At 31.8% G+C, this 21,711-nt stretch overlaps 2 protein-coding genes across 2 annotated transcripts in view; both read left to right on the top strand.

Annotated features, from left to right (window-relative positions):
- The first annotated feature begins 1,104 nt into the window (after positions 1-1,104).
- On the top strand, positions 1,105-5,591 carry LOTGIDRAFT_238735 (hypothetical protein). The gene is made up of 3 exons (XM_009051348.1): positions 1,105-1,183; positions 3,036-3,448; positions 3,696-5,591. Exons 2-3 carry the CDS (start codon positions 3,282-3,284, stop codon positions 4,675-4,677), a joined length of 1,149 nt encoding a protein of 382 aa, XP_009049596.1. The 5' UTR covers positions 1,105-1,183; positions 3,036-3,281; the 3' UTR covers positions 4,678-5,591.
- Positions 5,592-8,147: 2,556 nt separating this feature from the next.
- LOTGIDRAFT_173574 (hypothetical protein) overlaps positions 8,148-21,711 on the top strand; it is a gene marked incomplete at both ends in the record, with an annotated part of 14,075 nt that continues 511 nt past the window's right edge. Inside the window, 5 exons of the mRNA XM_009051347.1 lie at positions 8,148-8,256; positions 18,388-18,632; positions 19,531-19,663; positions 20,753-20,953; positions 21,098-21,616. Of these exons, the coding sequence (XP_009049595.1) occupies positions 8,148-8,256; positions 18,388-18,632; positions 19,531-19,663; positions 20,753-20,953; positions 21,098-21,616 (1,207 nt within the window). The remainder of the gene's footprint in view (positions 8,257-18,387; positions 18,633-19,530; positions 19,664-20,752; positions 20,954-21,097; positions 21,617-21,711) is intronic.

Here is a 21,711-nt window from a genome sequence, read left to right as displayed (position 1 = left end):
TTCCCAAATCTGTTGCTTCAGGCACCTTGATAATTTATTTCACTCTCACTCTGAGAGTCTCAGAATTACTTTAGATCAAACCATTACCTGATTGGATAAAAGATTCTTTGTGTCCAGTAAGAATCCGAAATCCTACTTCTGGGAATCAGGTGGTGCAGGGTAGATATTTTGAGAGAAATCGCGAAGTTGGTTTGATTTTAAAGTGGATAAGACAAGAAGGGAATCGTTGTAAGATATGAAATGTTACCATGGTAAATAAACGGTTCGTGCTCTTCAATCCTCAAATTAAAGAATGCCAGTATTTATCTCAGCTATAGGTCTGTTTATTTTGATAAACTCTTTAAAGTTTACCGATATTTAATGGTGCGATATGGAATTTTCAAGATAAATTCATGATCTCTCTAGTTAAGGTCGAGCTTTAATTCGATTTGATTCTGCAGCCTCAGTAGAGATAGATATTGAAACTAAAATTCTGAAATCGTGTCGTTCCTCATTCCTTATGCCTAAATAAACAATTCCAAAATCAAAGATTCTATTAATTTGATCAGAAAAAGTGACGTATCTCTTTCGTTTTGAGATTTGAGATTGGAAATCGAATTCATCTTTAAATTTTTCAAGACGTCTCTTTAAATGAACAGTGGTTCATATCCAACGGCTGGAAGTGTAATGTAATGACGTAATAACAACTAATTACATCAGATTGACCAGTCATTATCATGAATTATCAATGATATACTCAAGCCATATTATTCATATTGACCAACACATGTTTTAGTATTATCTTAAAGGGAGATATGACCAAATAAATTGCTGTGATTTTTGCAGAATTTTAGCTATATTTTGCTTTTATGGTTTACGATAAGAAAATCTCGACCTCAACTGTTAGTTCAATATGTTTATTAAAATTTCAATTTTGACTCATTTGATTTTGGACATATTACATTTAGAATATGAATATGAGAAGATTTTTAGAATCCTTTATCGAATCTTCTATCATCTTAACAAAGCCATTGTATGCTTTAATTTGTTCCCGCTTCAATGATAAAAGGGAAGTAACACCAGTATGACAATTTTGAGTTCTATACTGAGTTATCTGCACCTGATACTAGATGTCGTTAGTAGTATTAATAAACATGGAGCTGTCAAGTTGACTTGGAGACTGAAACCTCCACCAAATCTTTATGTAATTATAATCTTTATTTATCACCTAATTAGCAAATCATTTCATTGATTAACATTGTTAGCTCCTTGTTTCAAATTGAACTAGATCCAATCGCTTTCTGTTGAGAATTTGATCTAGGTAGATGGACAGAATCGAGGTTGATAGAGGTCTTTAACCCCATAGAATACTGAATAGATAGCTATAATGATAATCATGCCTTGGCTAATGAATTAAAACAATCAGACAAATGCTCTTTGTTATTGAAATTTGTCAACCTGTTCTGATATTGAACGGATATAGAGTCTCAGTCTAAATGTACATTATATATTGTTTTCTTTGCTAGTATGTTATTGAATAAACTTTTGATAATATAAGCAATTATTTGAGCTAAAGTTTAACATTAATTTTATGATTAGTGCTTGTATAGAACTTCCTTCTAAAACAAGACTAATTGGACTTATCTTAAAGGGACAGATTCGCTGTTCATTTGCCCTATTGTATCTTAGTTTCAGAAACAGAAATATTTTAGCTGAGCTATTTCAGCTCAAAGTTGAAATCTGAGCCTTCAAATCCATGTATGTCCAGAATAATTCACGTTTGAAAGTTGAAAGGAGAATTCAATTTTTCTTGAAATTCTGCCATATCTAGAAAAGACATATAGAAATATGTTTGAGGAAGTTTTCAAGGAGTTACTTCTGAGATCTAGATGATTGCATTTGACATTTGGCATTTAATTATAGTAATAAGACTGTTAATTAAGGTGAACCACAGTTCAATACTTACTATCATTGACCACTGACCAGTCAATAATATAAATAGTAACAATCTATCTTTATTAAGTTTTTATCACAATAAAATCATCTTTTTATAGAGCTAAGTTATCAAAGATAATTTATAATAGCTTTCCTAATCCAATTTTTTTATTTCAAGACTAATACCACTTTTCTCAAATTGTGGCTTTGTTTTTACTATAATCTGGAATTCAAATATTTGGATCTATCTGCCCATTTAAAAAACAATTGTCGATTTTGTATTAGGAAAATGTTTCAAAACTTTTATGTGATAGTACTATTTGGAAAACTCTCAAATCTATTCTGTACTATGTATGCCTATTTTGATAAATTTGTGATCCAAAAACAATGAGGATAGCCCATTATGTAGCGAGAGTCAATGTCAAAATTTCTCAAGTCAGTAATTTCTGACCAATGAAAAGTATTGCCTCAACAGCAATAACCTAAATAGATACATATGATCAGTCTATATTATCAAGGTAAATTTTAGTAGTAAGCACATTGAAAACAATTTTCTCTGGTTTGCATAGTTAAATAGCAAAGCAGTTTATCTCCAAAGTTAATTTATTAATCTTAATTAATTTCTGAATTGTTCTCAGATGTGATCAGATTTCATAGCTCAACTTTAAATGTATGGTTCATCTCCACGGCCATAGTAATAAAATACAGTAGTTTCAAATCTGATTGAATTTATCAGTCATCAAGTGAGCTAGATTAATCTGGTTTGATGTTTATTAGATTTCATCAGATAACCTTGTTAAAAATATTTTTTGTGGTCAAAATTGACACTGAATATTAAACAATGAATTGTGTCTCTGTGACAGGTAACTTTTTGTTGATACTACTAAGCTTTTGATCATCATTTCATGTACATTTATTTTATTTTATTATTATTTTATTTTATTTGTTGAAATATTCTATGTTGAAGAATTGAGTGATGGTGATTTATCATTTAAAACATTGGTATTGACTGTCCTTTATACAGGGAAGAAGGCACGTACATCATGTAAGTGATTTGTCTAGATGTAGAATGTTACAGTATTGTAACCTTATTAGTCAATTTTGATCATTTATTTTTTCAGATTGTTTGGATGGGTCAAGTGACAGGGCCATGGAACTGATGATGTTGGATGGTATCTAGTTAGTTTGACAAGATGGATTCAATAATATTTGATATTCACTAGAAAAGCAACACCTGAACTTCAGCTTTTTTTTGTTAAAGATGGATTTCATTTGTTTTTATTTGATGTACTGTAGTTGATTTTAGTGGAATTAGTTTTTACATTAGTTGTTTTATTTGTGTGATAAATTACTGTGATAGACTGAAAATGGCAGAAGCAAGTTTAATGTCACTGTTGGAGGCCATGTTGGCTCTTGCTGCACGTCCAGCACTAGTTACCAGACCCACAATTAATGTTAAGGCTGGGGGATATCCTGAAGAGTTATTTTTAGACATGTCAGAAGAGCAGAAAGAAGAAGTTGAATGCTGCATTTGGTAAGCATGTATTTGGTGATTCAAGACCTGTTTCTTAATGATTTTTTAAGTTATATAAAGTTAATAGGCTATTAAAAAACCAATGTACTAAAGTGCACACTTACCATTTTCTGATGAATACATGGCGTATTCAAATCGGATGTTCAAAATAGGACTGTAAATGATAATAATATAGACATTTGGCACTAGGGGATGATTAAGAATATGTCAAAGTTATTCTTTAATTTAAAAACTCTTTTTTTTTTAGTTATCAAGTTCTTAAAGAAGTGATGGAATGCCGAAATAAACATAAATTCTGTTACACCTGTATTCAAGTATGGTCAACTACTGGAGAATATCTCAATAGAATCAGATGTCCAGTCTGTCGCTGTGAAGGTCATTACTCACGCAATCCTGACCTTGATTTAAAAATTGAGATGAAACGTGTCAAATGTTCGATGGATGGATGTACATGGAAGGGTCTATTAAGATATTCTGGTACTCACAAACATTCCAATTATCAAGCTCAGTCCTCTAGCTCCTCCACTACACCAAATCTTCCACAGCTCAAAACTAATTCACAACGACCTTCAGATTCAATGTCAAGGTTACAGCCTCGTTCACTAGTAAGGTCAAGACTAACACCATCAACCAGTGACAGAAATAACAACCTTGTATCAAGATCCACTTCTGTTGATGCTGAAGCAGTAGCATTATCTCAAGAAATTAACAACAATGCATTCTTAGAATCAGAGCCCACATCTCCAATAGCACCCATCCCACCACAAACCCCACGGCCTTCAAATCTGACTCGTCGTCGAGTTCCAACTCTACCTTCCCTTGTCCACAACTCATCTTTAAGTCCACTGCCACCAGCAGTTGCCCCAGCATCAACTCAGCCATCTATTACAGGCACAGGTCTTCTGTCTCGAAGAAGAGCTAGTCAAGGTCAAGCACCAACGACCTTCAGTGCAGCATCTGGCAACCTTACCACAGTTCGAGATCGTCTGGTTGAGTCAAGAAATCGACTGCAAGGACTTGTGTCATCCTTTGGAGAGGATGATGATAGACAAGTACCAGAAGTTGAGACATTCCATGAAGAGCGGGAGTATAACCGGCAACAACAGATGCAAGAAGTACATGAACTTGGCAGACGTCTAGGTCAGGTTGCTAGGGAACTACGTGAGCTTTTGGATCATCGTAGAAATAATCGGTCTCAGAGCACCAGCAGCAGTGAAAGTGATGACTAATTATTTTAAGGTGCTGGAATCTAAATTATTATATAAAGTTGGATGAATATCTTCATTTTTTCTGGATTTTTGACAACTTATTTTTTGATTATATGCATTAAAGAGATAGCGTAGTGAATAAACCAGCATGATTTTGTTGAAATCATTTGTAATAATTACTTTCATTTTGAACTTGAATAGATCTTTATCATCACTCTGATGATCAGAGATTGACCAGAGCTTTTTGGAACAACAATCACTAGAAAAAGTTTTATGCAATTTTTGTGGAATTGCAGGAACCACAGACGTCTTATTGAAAATTGGAATGGTGCAAATTGATGCTATCAGTGCCCTGATACACATAAAATATTTGGAATACCTCTTTAAAAGACAAAATAGTGATAAAAGTAGCCCTATACAAGCGGTATGAAGGCTAGTTTCTGGATGTGGAATAAGCAGAATAACAAGTTTGAACTCAAAAAAGTATTATTTGTATCATATGAATTTGATATATAATCTTATTTTGTGTGCTGTGATATGTATATAGACAATGATTATTATTACTGTTATTAGGACAATCATTGTTCACTTCAGAATATAGTGAATTGCAAAAATTTAAATTAACTAAATTCAAATTCCATTAAATGTCTGTCTTGATTATACTTATCTCATAAAATACCAGCAAAATTAAGTGGTTTTTTTTTGTGCTTTGAAGAAATTGTGATAAGGTTTAGTGTAGATTTTGTTTTTGATAAACTTTGAGTATTTACTATATAGCATTGATAATTGCCTTTTGTTTTAGTTTTTCGATTAAAGGCATAAGTTAAAGTAGCCCAACAACCTTGGCCCTATCCAGTTCCAGGAGGTGACAATATCATATATGAATATCACGTTTGAAGATCTGGGTAGGTTCTGAGTTGTCATGCTGAGGTAAAAGAAGATTAAAGATGGTGGATGTGTTCCTCAATTTTTCTTTAAGAATGGGGCAAAATCTTATGAAAAGGAAAAGAAAGATGAAATAAAAAAGAATACAAAATGAATGGACAGAACTGTGAGTTTAATGACCCCAGATCAAACAACACCAAAATAGACAGGTAACAGATTGGATATAAGCTTTCTTTAAGATAGAAGAATTAATGTTTTGGAACTGAAATTTCTGAGATTTTTCTGTACAGGCTGTGGAGTCAGAAGTTTTCAGGTAGTGAGGGGACTGACAATATCTACCTTGAAATATATGTCAGTGTTTTTCCATTTGCAATTTTTCCAATTTCTACTCAAAAACATCAAATGGGAGAAATACATAATTCAGACTCCATTTGCCATGCCTATTTTGCAGTATCTATTTATTTTGTTGTAGTTATTAGTCATGTAGATAGTAGATAGAATAAGCAAAGGCATTATTTATTCAATTAGTTCTTTTTTTCTTCATAAAATTATCAAAGCAGCATATAAGCCATCCAGTATTGAAGAGTAACTTTTTCTATTAATCATAATTTTATGCAGTAATTATATATTTTGTTAGTACAAATACTCAGATTTTAGATTTGTTAATAGTTTAGTGTTTGAAGCACTTATCTATTAAAGTTCTTGTCTTGAAGGGACAGGTTCGCCATTCATTTGATTAATTGTACCTTAGTCTCAGAATTGGCAATTTTTTAGCCTTCAAATCCAAGTGTGTCTAGAATTATGTAAGTTAAACATTGTACGTAAAAAGATGATTAGTCTTTTCATTAGACTCTGCCATATATACGAAAGACATCTGTAGAAATAGAAAGAGAAATTCCTTGTTTGAGGTATTTTTGAAGAATACATTTCTAATACTTCTTAAGACTATTTACATATATACAAGACCCAAATCAACCCCAAAAAATGGCCAACCTGTCCGTCATAACAAATTGATGTTAGTGTTAATTGCCATCAATATATTTATAGGTTGATCATATCTGTTTCTTGTAATACCATATTTATATCGCTTGCTTTGTATTGGTATATATTGATACATATATAAGTATGTATTTTTTGTATAATGATATCAGTATTATTAGGGTATGCTATTGGTTGGTCACTCAAATATTTCAAGGCATGCATACTATGATTACAAACTTATTATAAAAGTATATTTCATTTGTACTTATGTAAAATTCTGAATAATATATGAAACAAATACCAATAACATCAATATTGTGGCATGAGCAAAAATTGAAGTGTGATATTAAATTGTTATTGAACGATACTTTAAAAAAATGTGATAAAGACTTTTTAAACCTCTGTTTTATATTTTTTCTCTGTTTAACCCATTCTGAGCCTCTATTTTATGTCTTCATTTCTTACTCAAGATTGTCTTACAAAAACTGCTAGATGTCACTAACTCAAAAGCCGTTAATGGACTTTTTAGCAGAATTCAAGAGTGAAAGCAGTCAGACTGAAAATTGAAATATTGCAAATCGATGCTCTCGATGTCCCTGATAAACATAAAAGTTAAGAAAACCTCTTTACAACCCTTTTAATTACGCTTTCAAACATAGTTGTGCCCTATGCATGATGACAACATATTGCAAAAATTGTAGACACATGTCATATGATTCATTACTTATTACTAAAATACCAAGTCATTAAATTAAGAATTTAATAAGGTAAAAGGTCAATCTGTTTACATAATTAATACATTGATTAATCCCTTGATTAACTCCTTGACCACCGTTTGTCGAGCAATTACACATAAAATTACTGTAGTCTGATATGAACTGAGTTACTCCCCTTCTCTAATATCTTACCTGTCCGAGAGATGGCGTTTCATAATTAATTATAAACGGTGACAGTTCGGCTGGCGTCAAAGGGGTCAAAATGGAGACTTTTATCATCTTGTCTTATCGCTTGTTTAGTTTTCTTGGATAATTCAAACAATTAGGATGGATATAGTTTGAAATTTATTACCAGGTAAAATTATAGAGAAATTTACTTCCTTATATGTTATTAAGTTAGTTGTTTTTAGCGCGGGCGTTTTCATTTCGTTGTGTTATGTACTAAATTAGGTCATTTGTGAAGAAAACTATTTTGTTTTGACTTGTCACGGCGAATAAATGTAAATACCTGTTAGAATTATTCAAATTTTTTCAATTTTTGTTCTCTGATTTACCTTTAGGTTTTATAACGTAATCTTTGATAAGATATAAATGGTCATATGATATCATAAAGTATGATTTAAGAGTGATAATGCCCCGTATAGGGTGTGGAATATCAAGTAAATATTCACTTTCTCTTTTGTTTACAGGTAAATAAGGTTTCAGAGGTTTTAAGTGTTGTTTATTTAGGTAGTTAATTAAAGTGTTTAATTAAGGGTTATTGTGTATATAATTTAATTAATTACGATTTTAGTGTTTAATTTAATTAAGGATTGTTGTAAAAAATGTGAGAGTGACTGATTTTAGGGATAGGAAAGAGTGACTAAATAATCAGTGACCTGAAAAGGTCAGGATTGACCTAAAAAAATAATGGCTTTTTTGAAAAATGGAATATGGATTAGAAATATTGGACTATGTTTAATTTTGGTATTTCTGTGGATTCAAGATACCAAAGAGGATGTCACTTTTACACAAACAGGTGAGTGAAATTATTTTTTTCTAAAATGATTTTTAATAATTACCTAATCTTTTCCTTTTAAAGGTATTTTATCGTCTTTTTCTAATCCTATCATTGTAACTTCCTCTTTATTATTTTAAATAATCTTCTTTAATCAACAACTTCCTATAAAATCTTAAATTAAAAACTTTACAATGGTACATTTTTAAATAGATTATAAGAGAAACACTCATTTGTTCATTTGTGAACATACGTTTTAAAGACACAGGACTGAAAGCATACTAACACACAGGGCATAGTCTGATACAGGATTTACATTGTTAAAGTGTTATAGTGTTCTAACATACAGGACATCTATATTTTCAATAAACAGGACATAGCTATTTAACACATGGTGCATAGCTTTACAGCATATGTGACACATAGCTTTTTAACACCATGTTCATAGCTTTAATATAGCTCTCAGAAGAACACAGATTTATAACACACTAAACATAGCTATAACACACAGAACATAGCTTTATAACACATAGAAAATAGCTTTATAACACATAGGATACATGTCTTTATGACACAGGAAGTAGCATTAAAACACATAGGATACATGTTTTTATGACACAGGAAGTAGCATTATAGCACACAGAACACAGGTAGAATAAGTGAAGAAAACCGTAAAAGCCAAACTGGAATATGATTGTTATCACACTTTTTGCCTTACAAAAACACAATTCATTTTGAAAAATAAGCTTTATATTGAAATCAAATTATTAGATAATATTTCAATGTTTTAATAGAATAAGGTAAGGACGGTAAACCAGGTTGTCAACAAGATTACACATGTAGAAATTGATAAGACACTCTACAACAACTGCAAGATAATAAAACTCTTAGTAGGTTTGTTATCAGCTCTTTAAGGACATAATGGTTGATAGGCGTGGTTTTATTACTCGGTGATCACATAGATCCCTATGTACATGTATATGAGTGAATATGAATAATTATCAAAAGAGAAAGAAAAATATTTAAAGGATCTTTCAAATCTTCTAAGATGTGAAACTATGTGCTACTAGATCACACATAATGGCTAGCTAGGCTATTTAATGAAGAAAAGGTTGTATAGGCATTAATAAAACCTTTTTCTGAAAGGCCAAATAAACATTATAAAAGTACTTAACAAGTACATGTACCAGAAGTAAAGAATGAAACTATAAAACTGATCTCTTAAATTGCTGTGTCCAGATAGCAGAACTGAGGGCAATTAGAACACAGTCAGAGAGTTTGAACTTTAGTTACTACATAATGTTCTACACTTTTTGGGGTATTTCTTTGATATTTTAAATGATCTTAAAACTGCTGATGTTATTGATGATTTGGTATGTGTTAGAAATGTAATTCATCAACTGATCTATGGTTGTAAAAGTGAAATGTAGTGGATGAGTACATGATAATTAATCTTAACCACAACAATGACCTACAATATAGTACCATGTTCACAGTGATATAATCTCTAGACCCTCGGGTCACATCTGATCATTGTCCTACACTGACCACAACTTGTCAACTCACTGACCAAAACAATAGGCTATTAGACAATGAATTGTTACTAATGTAACAACTTCAGCAGGTGGCTTTATTCATTCAGTGTTTAACAAGTTGTAGAAAGGTTAAAACTGCTAACAATCCTCTTAAAGGAGGTTTTATGTCTCTTTTCTGGTGGGATCAAAAGATCAAGAATTATCTAGGGAAATCCTTACTCAAGATTCACAAAATAAGTTTCCCATAGTCTCTCTAGTAGAAATAGGAATAGATTAATTTCATACTAAAGACTATTTACTTATATTCAAAACCCAAATCCCCCCCCCCCCTCGTATTAAAAAAGAAGAGGGTTTAAAGAGAGACAAAATCAATTGCACCTAATTTACCCATTTCAAATACTTTGTCTTGTTATTTAGGTATGTAGGACACTGGTTGAGCAACAAGGATCTAATTTTAAATGACATTTACCAGGCATGTCTTCTTGAGTTACATTATTATTAATTCTGAATGAGATGTCCTGGTTTTTATGTTTCTACACGCTCATGGTTGGCTTACAGCCATTTTGAACTTTTCTTGAATGAACAGTTTGAATTTTATATAGAAGTAGGATTAATTAAATCTAGTTTTTTAAGTTAAAAAAGAAATAAGAAATTACACCTTTGAAAACTGATCGTAAAATATATTTTGCATACATGAGAAGAAAGCCATTGAAAAATATTGACATAAAACTTGAACAAAGAATATTGTTGTATAAAAACACGGAACTATGTTTATCTTTATATTAAGCTCATTGTATGATATTTCAATGTAAGCTTTTGGCTTATTCGTAAAATTTAAGTTTTAAAGGATAGAAATGTTTGAAATGTTAGTTAACTTATTTAAAAAACAAAGTAAAATGTTGTAAATAACAGTTAAACCAGAAGTCCTAGTAGAAGCTCCAACTATCTTGAAATATGAGGCTAAAAGCAGATGTTAGGCAGAGTTTTTAAACAAAGGCAGTGATAATCATATTCACACAAAGAAACTTCAAACAATGGATTTGAAATACAAGCTATTAACTATCATTGTGGAAAGACTTGGGAGTTTATTACAAATTCTAAAAGATTTTTAAGGATTTATCATGATTGTGTGCTTATGCAAAGAATTTTCTAAATTCTTCTGGTCCAGTGTTCCACACAAAATCTTGCTATAAGAATTTGTCATTGAAAAATACCCTACATTGCATAATTCGCGATTGACAAAATTTTCCACTAAAGTATTCACACTAACTAAAACTGCTCAGTTTGATGTACATTGTCTTAAAATGATGGCTATCTTAGTACAACAATAATTCAACCACTTGGAACCTAGAAAGAGCTACTCCATTGTAAATATATGAATACAGATATAGATCTTTCTGTAATGGTGTTGATAGTTATTATTGTTCTAGTCTATTACATATGCAAACAAGTTGTTTACCTGATATGATATTAATTTCCCACTGTACTTTCTACAATATAGAGCTATTATTCTGCTTATTTTATCTTGATAGATATAAATGTGGGCATTCCATGCATTCAAGCATAGAATATTGCAGAAGTACATTGGTATAACATGTACAAATAAGAATAGTCCATAAATGTTTGTTATTATCCATTATTTCAGTTTATATTGTTTCGCAAGGCATCACCTAATGCCATTAATATGCATAGACAGTAGGTATTTATTTCATTGACTTGGTTGTAAACTTGACATTCTTTTAGAAGAGTCCACATGGCTGATTATAGCTTTGTATAAGCATAGCTTGGTTATTATATTCTATGTACCTATAAATGGGATAAAAACACAGCAAGTTTGACATAAGCAACATTTAAATCATGAAAATTAGGTAATTTGCTCTGAATCATAAAAGATAAAATATAAAGCTGATGGCATGGATATTCTCAAAACATATTGTTTTGTTATAAGAGACCAAAGCTTGGGTCAGCAATAGAATTGATCACAAAGATAAAGATATAACAACCTAGTTATATTAGCCTGAAACTTTCCTCTGACCCCTGACATTTTTTAAATATTAAAACTATTTTGTGGAAAATTTTCCAAGTAAGTTTTTTAACAGATTGTTTTCTAAGCAAGATTGAAGATACAGGAATAGCCTTCAAATCCTAGAGACGTATATCAGCAATTGCAAAGTTTTTCTGAAATAAGACTGCTGATAACTATTGATGTTTGATAAGTCAAAAGGTTTTGGACTATCATAATATTGTTAATTGAATTTTGAATTGATATCTGTTGAGTTAATATTCTGTTATCATATGTTATCATACTGTGCATTACTTATTGATGATTATGGCTTAATAACATTTTGACATAATTTTGCTGGTCAATAACCTTAAAAGGATGGGATTTATGTGATGTATATTGTATGGTACAAGATTTTGAATCAGTAGAAAATAGAAGAAGGAAATCATGTCCCTGCATCTAACTTGTTTATTCTCTTTCCTTTTGACAGTATCAAAAGTATCAATTACTCTGCAATGTACACTGTTTCTCATCTATTCCCACCTTAAGAAAGATAATGCATCTATCCAAATTATCTTCTTCATTTGCATAGTAATATGTAATGGCACGCTGCTTTTGTTTTGTTTACTTTCACAAACAAAGCGTCATTAACAAGTGATTTGTTCTGATTGGCTAAGATTATACTAGTAATACAACAGGGCCAATTTTGGACTGTATGTAGCTATGAAGACGTATTTTTTTTCACTTGTATTACCACTGTCTCGAGGAAGTATGACAAATGGGGGCGTGGTTTGTGAGTTGCGTTTGCCACTTTTATCATTCTCAATCATATGCAATGGTAATCGCTATGGTGTGTGGGCACCTTTAGATTTAAACTGCCTTATTATCTGTAACAGTTCTCATACAAAGTTTGATCATGATGCAATGTTTCATAGAGGATTAGGTAATTCATTTCTTTCTGAACAACTGTAAAATTGCTAATGACAACTGTATTTGTAATATAAAGCACACCTGCTGTAGTGATAGTGATATATCTACTTCTCTGTGTAATGGAACTTGTAAATTTTTGAGGCATGTTAAGATGTATCATTTGATTAATGAATTGTCAAAAAGCAAGTTTTATATCCAGTGTTAGTAAAACCATTACAAATAGAATACCTTCAGGCTAGTTGTGGTTATTTCTGAACAAAAGACATGTTTCTGACTATTTATTGTTAAAGTAGCCTACTAATTTTAATTTTCTACTCAGTACTAGAAAATGAAGTAATCAATATGAAGAAATGAATCGAAATAAACACACATATATATATATTATTGATTCAGTATTTAAATGCTAATATTCTAGGTAAGAGTCCTACTGTAGGACACAAGGTTTACTAAGCCTATGCCATGTGCTCAGAGTAAGGATTAGTAATGCTATTTTACAATTTTGTTACAAAAGATATAACCTGGCTTATTACATATATTCATTTAGACACATGGTAGCCAGTTATGAAATAAATTCTAGCCAATGACCTTATTTCTGAACTTTTCAACTTTATAAACTTAAAGGTAATACTCTTAATAATATTCAGACTTCAATACATATATTAGAAACCAGAATTTCATGAGTTATTGTTAATGTCATATCTTGCATGAATGTTTTTCCCTATTTCCATGCTCTAGTTAACATCTGCGTTTTTTTTATAAGTTGACATACTTTTTGATTGGGGTCAGCAGTTAAGATCTATTGGTCTTTGTTGTGTTCATTTGAACTATAGTAACTAAAGGTGAACTCACCAAACTCTACTACTTTATTCTACATATTGAATGTATCAGAAGAGAAAAATATGTGGCAAAATGATTTTTGGAAAATGATTTAAAAGTTCCATAGGACTAAAGAATAACTCTTGTGTATGCAGAAAATTTTTTTTAGAGGGAGAGTATTTCTAAAATAATGCATAATGATAATTAAAGCCATATATTTAATTAGACTATAGGTAAAGCAATAGCCCTTTTACACCAGGCCACAAAAATGGTCCTCGCTACAGACCAGCCTGCAATAAAATGTGGCCATTTACATTACAGTAAAAACTCCAGTGGTCTGAGAACAGTTATTGAGTTGTATAATGACTGAATAATGATGAAATTCCGCAGGAAAAAGTGTAGATAGTAAAGTGTTCTCGAAACGATTACCGTGTACACTACACCAATTTATCAAGTCCGTTCTGAGACCTGTTTCTAGACTACCTCCCCTCAGGTGGACCAGATTCAGATCTCAGAAAGCTCAGCCGTTTACATTACACAAAATTAATCTGTTCTGTTCTGAGAATCATTCTGATAACGGATAAATTTTGTAATATTAAAACGGTGTATCTTAAAAGTGATATTTAGGCAGATTGAGATTGGCTATCCCCTCCTTGATAATTTTTAGCTGCATGTATCGAATTTACACCTAAATTTTCCCTTAAATCAAGTAATTAGAACTATTCTTTATTTCTTACCCATTTCTAATATTGTGTAACCAGCTACATAACTGTGCACTGTTAATTTTGCGAATCAGGTGAACAGTTAGACCCACCCAGTAAAGATCAAAGGTCGAGTATTTTACCTGCTACTTAAAGTCAGTCTAATCTTACTATTCGTCACCCAAATACCTTCACATTGACTAATTTACTATTTTACACCAGGATCTCATTATTGTGTTTTTATAGTCAAATGTATTTTTCCATTATGTAATTTTCCCTTCACCTATGTAGTGGTATATTAACAATATTTGGACTTTCTCTTGATGATACTTGATTTTTGGGGGATAATGCAGAAGTTAGTTTATACATATAAATTACTTTTAAGACTCAAGTCATGGGACATAGGGGCTTAAGAGGATCAATATTTTTGGCAGGAAAAATATGGAATATTTCAGATCTTAGTACAAATTGATAGAGGTTATGTGTATAATATATAAGCATACAAAGGATACCTTCTCATAAACTATTCATCAATTTATTTATGATCAGGAATTTAAGTTTATGAAGATGACATATGCATATTCATGAGGGTGGCAATCTCTTCAAATCAATGAATAACTGACTTTCAATCCATTTAATCAGGTTACAATTTCCATATGGTATAATGATAAACTTTTATGGCCCATTAGTGACAATAAAGTTGCAGTGGTCATTAAATAGCCACTGGCCTGCTGACCAAGTTGGGTGTTTAAGGACATGTAGAGGTCACAGAAAGGCGAGGTCAAGAATGCTTGTGGTCAGTGTATTTGTTTAAGATATTGTTCACAAATACAGACTGTCACTTGAAGCATTTGTAGAAAATATCAAAGATTACTATAGTTTTAGTTAAGGTCATGCTTTGTTTTCTTGCTACAAGACAGAAAGATTTCTATTCAACCAAAAAGGCAAACCAAAAACTTGAGAAGACCTGTTTTTCTTTGCTTCCTTTGCTTCCTTTGCCATCAGACAGAAACGCTTCTATCCAGCTAAAAAAGTAAACAAAAAACCACTATAATACCTCTATTCCTATGCTTCCTTGCCATCAGACAGAAAGGCTTCTATCTAGGCAAAAAAGCAAACCAAAAACTAGGGAATACCTCTTCTCCTATGCTTCCTTGACATCAGGCAGAAACTCCTATGCCTGCCTAATCACTTGAGATCTTCTGATTCTGGAATCAGGCCATTGAATTCTACTGTGTGTTTTAGGTTTATTCACCTGCCAAAGAAAGAAGATTGCATTTATTGTACATACATCATTTCTAGAATGACTAAGTAGCCTACTGCTGATTAAAACCTAAGATTGTTTTGCATATTAAATTAGACTATTTTTAAACACACACAAACAAGACAATTTATTGATTATAAATATTGATTTAAAGGGATTATTAAAGGTTTAATGAGCAGGCCTACAAATAACATACTTAATACCTAGTTTGTTTAAAACTTGTTAGAATCTGAATAATATGTTATGGTGACAGTAACATTTCCCTTTTGCTTTGTTCTAATTCACAGCAAGTTAATTTCTTATTTTTTTATATCAAGTTATAAACACAAGTATAACATCATGCAGGTGTTTTTAATGGTGCAAATTGGAGATGAAAATGTTTATCAGCACTAAAATGAGTCTCTTTAAAATCTCATTAAATTATACTAAATTGGTTTTATAGATCATATCATTGTGTGTAGAGATTGTAACAAAACAAATTGCAGCTATATGTTTTGCTTACTGAACCACCACTGAGCCAATCAAGTCATACAATTTGGTACACATACTTGTAGTATTATTGAATTTTGGAAATAGGAACAATTTTAATCAAAGCATTAGATAGAATGGCATTGATTTTAATCAAAATGATGGACATCTATTGTTCAATCATTTAGCTTCCAGTCTTTCAAAAGGTTTGTACTTATGTATTCAGTTTTTAGGATGAAATTCAAAGTTTAAGATAAACATAGAATAATGGATTCATGAAATTTGCTAATATAATCTTCTATATTTCTATCTGTATAAAAGCCACATCGATCTGGCTCCAAATATTGCCTTTTCATCAAACACTTAAAAAAGATAAGTAGTAATTAGTTGGTGATTAGTAAAATAGTTGTATTTGGTTACTTCAGCTGATAACATCTAAAATAGATGGAAATAGCTAGAGGGACTTAATCTAAATTATTTCAAAGACGTTAAAAAAAATAAGCAGGTGTATGGATAATTTAGAAAGAGATTTCAATTTGTACCAATATGGTTCATAACCAGATAAGAATGATAACAAATCATTGTCTTATACAGGTTTAGCAGTTGATAATCAGTTGAGAATGGGCTGCACATTTCATGGAACTGACAATATTCATTGGTTCAATGGGTTTCTTCAAAGAATTTAACATTTCACATACAAAAATTACTCATTTCCCGAGATTTTGTACATCACAAACAAATGAAGATTTCATTAAAGGTAGTCTGACTAGACCAGATGAACTTTTCTCCTCTGGTTAATATCATAATTTGTCACAGATTAGACAAAAACAGAAAGGTTAACATGCTTTCATTTAATCCAAGATGAAATATGGGTCTGGATATTGACATGTTTCTCCTTGTTAAGACTTTGATGATGGTGTGTACCTTTGACATGATTGTGCCCAGGTCCATAAGGGGGCAAGTCCAGTTACAATTTGACAGGATATACATGTATGTATATAATAAAACAGTATTTATTTAATGACAGTCATTTACCAAGAAAGATCTAACACAGTGGATATATGAAATGTGTTCGGCTACTTAGGCTAAAATAATTAGGTGGTATTTTGAATGGATTGTATTTGTGTCATGTTGCAGTGATCACGGAATATCATAGATTGTAATGTTTGAAATACGTCTAAGCTTACATCAGGTATGTCATATTCTAGTACAATCAAATATATTAACTTTTCAGTATCTTGGAAACCACAAAATGTATTTACCAACAGTGTTATCTGTACATTTGATACAGATAAAAATCTTAAGTGATTTTTCAGAATTCCAATTGAAATGGACAATATAATATCACATTGCTCTATGCTGTAAAAACAAATTCTTTCAAGAAAAAATGGAAATTATTATCAATAATTTTGCACTTGTTACATAATTTGCCAAAGTCAAGGTTAGATTAAAGGATAAATATCAAAATATTGATATATTTGACACCTGACAGATGACTTGATTACAAACTGTCAAAATATTTATTACATGTTATACAGGTACATTCATATGACATTAAGTTGATAGTTCCTCATAACTGAATATTTCAACACATAAACTTCAGGAAAATTTAAAATTATCTTCTTAAAAGGCCATAAAAGATTCATTTCTGCATAACATAGTCATGTAAATATATATACACTTTTGAAATATATTCATAACATAAGCCTTGCTTGAATAACTTCAGTTAACATTTATTCTAACCCAATTGTTTTCTAAACAATGTTACAACCATTCTTCCAAAACAAGAAGAGTGCATGTCACTCATGTAACTCTCTGTAGCGCTAGCATATCCTTGAAGCAATGTTATGTATTAAGAATCTAGGACATCCTTGTGCCAAGATTGTTGCGAGGATCTCTTTCTTACCCTCCTACTAAAACTGCAGCCAAATATCTTCTTTGATTTTTTTCTAACTTCAAGTTATACTAATAAAACTGCTAATTGAAATCAGTTTCACATGACAGGAACTAAATAATTAACTTCCATTCTACCAACTCTACTATCAGTCACTTCTTTTATATTCCTTGCAATTTTGTCTTTCTTACCAATAATTCTAATAACACTGTTTAGAATTTACTCTACTGTGAAACATAACTGCATAATATAATATTACTGTTGCAATAAAGTGTTTTGATGAGTGGTATTACAGGTGGCAAGGCGGTGATGTAATACCACCCATCAATACATTTTATTGTAATTGGTAAAGGGTAATTCAACAAGACAGTATAATTAATGAGGTAAATGCAATAAAATTTTCTGGAGCAGACATTCCCTGAATCCAACCTAATTTTGTGCTCCGTTGACCTTATTTTTTACACTGAATTTTCACAATTGAAAACCACTCGGAGGTATAGTCATGTTGGATATTTCATGTACTCATTTTATTTGTGTTTCAGTTGATATGGCAGGTAGAGGTTGTGATGAACAAACAGCTACTCAGATCACAGATTCTGATGTCGTTCAGGTGTACGCCCGTCCACCACAACTACCATCAGGGGAGGGAACTAGAGATTCATGTACTGTGGAATTGGTGACCAATAACAATAGACGTATTAGAATCTATATTCTAGATATTGTTATTTATGACTGTGGAACTTTTATTAAAATTTTCGATACAGAACAACAGATGGTGAAGCCAAGGGTAAGCACATTCTTTGTCCATCTTTCTTTGTGGGTTGGTTGCATAATATAATGCTTACAGGGCAATTCTTATTTTGAGTATTCTAGTTATCCATGGTTGAAAACTTTTCAAATGATGAGCAATAATCATCGTGAAGGAACCATGAGGAAAAACAATAAAATTCTTTTTTTAATTTGCAGATTTCACCATAAATTGAGAAACTCTGAATAGTGCACTTCATGACCTATCTTTCTCATATTTTCTATTTTACCTCAAATTCTTGGTGTAGGTAGTAATTTGATTTTTTGGGATATGATCAAAGGGCAGAAAAAGAATGTTTGAACTTGTAAATTGTTTGTTGAATCACCCAATTTAAGTTATACTGTTAAATGGTGTTATACTTGATAAATTTTCCTATGTATCAACATTGTTGGTTGAGCAGAAAAGTACATTTTTTTTTGGTTATGATATGCCAAAACATGAACAATAAGTTTATAAAGTTATTTCTTAAGATGTAAGAAGTAGAGCAGAAGCCTTGTCACACCTCTTCATTGTCATTTCATATTTAGTCTTGAGGTATTAAAAACATGAATAATATTATGTAACAAAAGAAGTGTTTTAGATAAACATCTTGTAAACATGTTGTATTATGCACAGCTTTATGGAGCCAAAATGACTGGTTTAATACAATGTTTAAATTGTGGGATCAGTAGCTATTTAGGGGGAGACCTGTGATAGGTCTTATTTTGAAGTGAAAATTAAGCCCTATAAATGCTCAAAATTTATTTATGGCCATCTGAAATCTGTTGGTTTCTGGGGCCTACAGGGGCTTTTAAAGAATAATTGATTCCCATCTGAAAGAAGGACATTTTTGTCACAATTGTAATTCTGAAACCATTCACCTCTCTCTCTTTTGCAGTGGACATTAGATTGTAACACCAAATCAGGACAGAAGTTTATCTCAGCCTACAGTCGGGTTCTGATCAAACTGGAGAAACTGTCAGCTCAATCTATAAATTTTAAATACAGTTTCGCCTTGACAACATCACAAGGTTAGTAATCTGTCTTTTGTTGTAAATTTGAAAAATTTGAACTAAATTTTTAAATGATATTATCCAATTGATAATTTTTCTGATAAGTTTGAATAAATAGGCCAGATAAATTTGAATTCAGAAATAGTGTTATCAATCTTAACAACTGGGTCACAGCAACTATGGAAAAAAAATAAATTTATTGCAAAGGTTTCATATGATATACTTGAATTGCTTGTCAAGACAATAAATTACACTCCACTTGATGTTTGGTGATATGTCATTCAAGATTGTTGTACAATGAGTCATACAGGAGTTGTACTGTAGTCTTAATTGTGGTATATCATTATATCTCACCTGATGTTGTGGTATACAATTTGCCCCAAAATTTCTTGTTATCATGAAATTGATATTTTAATGTTTATTTTGAATATATTGTACATCATATGTTAATCTTTTGATGTAGCTGATAGCCTTATTTTTTTATCAGTAAAAGAAATTAATGAAATTAGGTGTAGTTTTAAAGAATTTGAATGTAGGCTACTGTTATAAGATACTATGGAAACTAGTATTTTTGCAATTCTGTATTTTTGTATCCCATGTGTATGCACTCTTCTTCCTTGTTGAAAATGCACTAAAAACCACAGTTGTCATTATTGTCGCATTAATTGCATGTTTCTCCCACTTTCTCACATCCTGGTTTATAACTGTGAACAGAAATATTCTTTATTGTTAGACATGTTTCCCTGCTTACCACATCTATTCAATGTCATTTTCTTAAGATTAAGTTTTATTTTGTTTAAGGGGTCACACAAGGAGATGTGTTAGAGCCATACTTATTCATTGTAGTTATAACTAACTGGGTGAATGTTTTTCTCCATTTATTGTTGGATGCTACAGAATGAGATGTCGTAGTATGCGACAGAAATATACAATTTAGTCATTTTGATGAAAAGACCCAATTGAGTTCTTGATACAAAGACAAGGGGTTATTGATTATTGCTTGATCTTGTAAGAAGTTTTTATCCTTAATACCCATTTTCCATTAGAGTTTCATTATATACAATACAATACAATTTATGAGTGTTATTCAATTGATTTTTAATTCAGGTCCAGATGTAGAATTTGAACAAGCAGAGTCTAACTTCCGTCAGGAAATCTTGACAGATGGAGCAATTGCTGGTATTGGGGTTGCTGCTGCTGTGGTCCTTCTGGCTATTATCCTCATCATCATATTTCTGGTTGTTAGACTAAAGAAGATTAGACGAGAGGACGATGAGATAGCAATGTCCTCCAAAGGTGGCTCTACCAGTAAGTTTTTAGTGTACATAATTGATGATACTACAACTAAAAATTCAAGTGCATCACAGATGAACAAATTAATTGATCAATACCCTTTGTTCTACCACTATAGAATGGGTCTGTGATAATTAACGTTTGGTTTGTCTCTTGCAGATGGCCGTTCTCGAACCACATTCCAGTCCCGCCATTACTCTCACAGTCAAGATATGAGCAGTATTGACAGTCGAGATGCTCCCTACACCAACGGCTTCTCCAATGGGGCTTACAAAGATGAGAGTCCAAATAAAGAAGTTAAATCCATTTTAAAAACTGAGAAAATTGAAGAGAGGAAGGTCAACAAGTCGCCTTTTATCATCAGACAATCCCATAGAGAAAGCAACAGAAGTCTGGACAAGCCCTGTCTAGATGATACTGACGTCTCCGAGGGAGATTACTATTCTGATTCCAGCAAAATAAAAAGAGACGCGGAAAGAAAAAAGAGGAGGAGCAGCCGACAGAGGTCCAAGAGCTCTGGACATTCTGACAATGAAAGAAATGACACCAAGGATCGAGAGAGGGCAAGATCTAGGACAAGGTCTGAAAAAAGTCGTTTGCAAAGTGAAACTGACAAAGACATGAGATCTCGTTCTGAAGACCCCTTGCTTACTCTAAAGAGGGAAAAGGAACGTCATCGTGAGCATAGTAACCACAGAGAAAGAGACAGGGATAGGGAAGACTGGGAAGATCGGGAAAAGGAACGTCGTCGTCGGGAAAGGGAACGAGAGAGG

This window comes from Lottia gigantea, assembly GCF_000327385.1.
Source record: "Lottia gigantea unplaced genomic scaffold LOTGIsca_164, whole genome shotgun sequence".
Taxonomy (NCBI): Eukaryota; Metazoa; Mollusca; class Gastropoda; family Lottiidae; genus Lottia; species Lottia gigantea.
The sequence above is the reverse complement of the archived record's forward strand: the minus strand, read 5'-3'. Positions and strand labels throughout refer to the sequence as shown.

Bases quoted from the DNA above. Each gene is read 5' to 3' on its own strand.
- LOTGIDRAFT_238735 (XM_009051348.1), top strand. From the start codon at position 3,282: ATGGCAGAAGCAAGTTTAATGTCACTGTTGGAGGCCATGTTGGCTCTT. The intron at 3,449-3,695 runs GTAAGCATGTAT...TTTTTTTTTTAG, and splicing joins GAAGTTGAATGCTGCATTTG to TTATCAAGTTCTTAAAGAAG.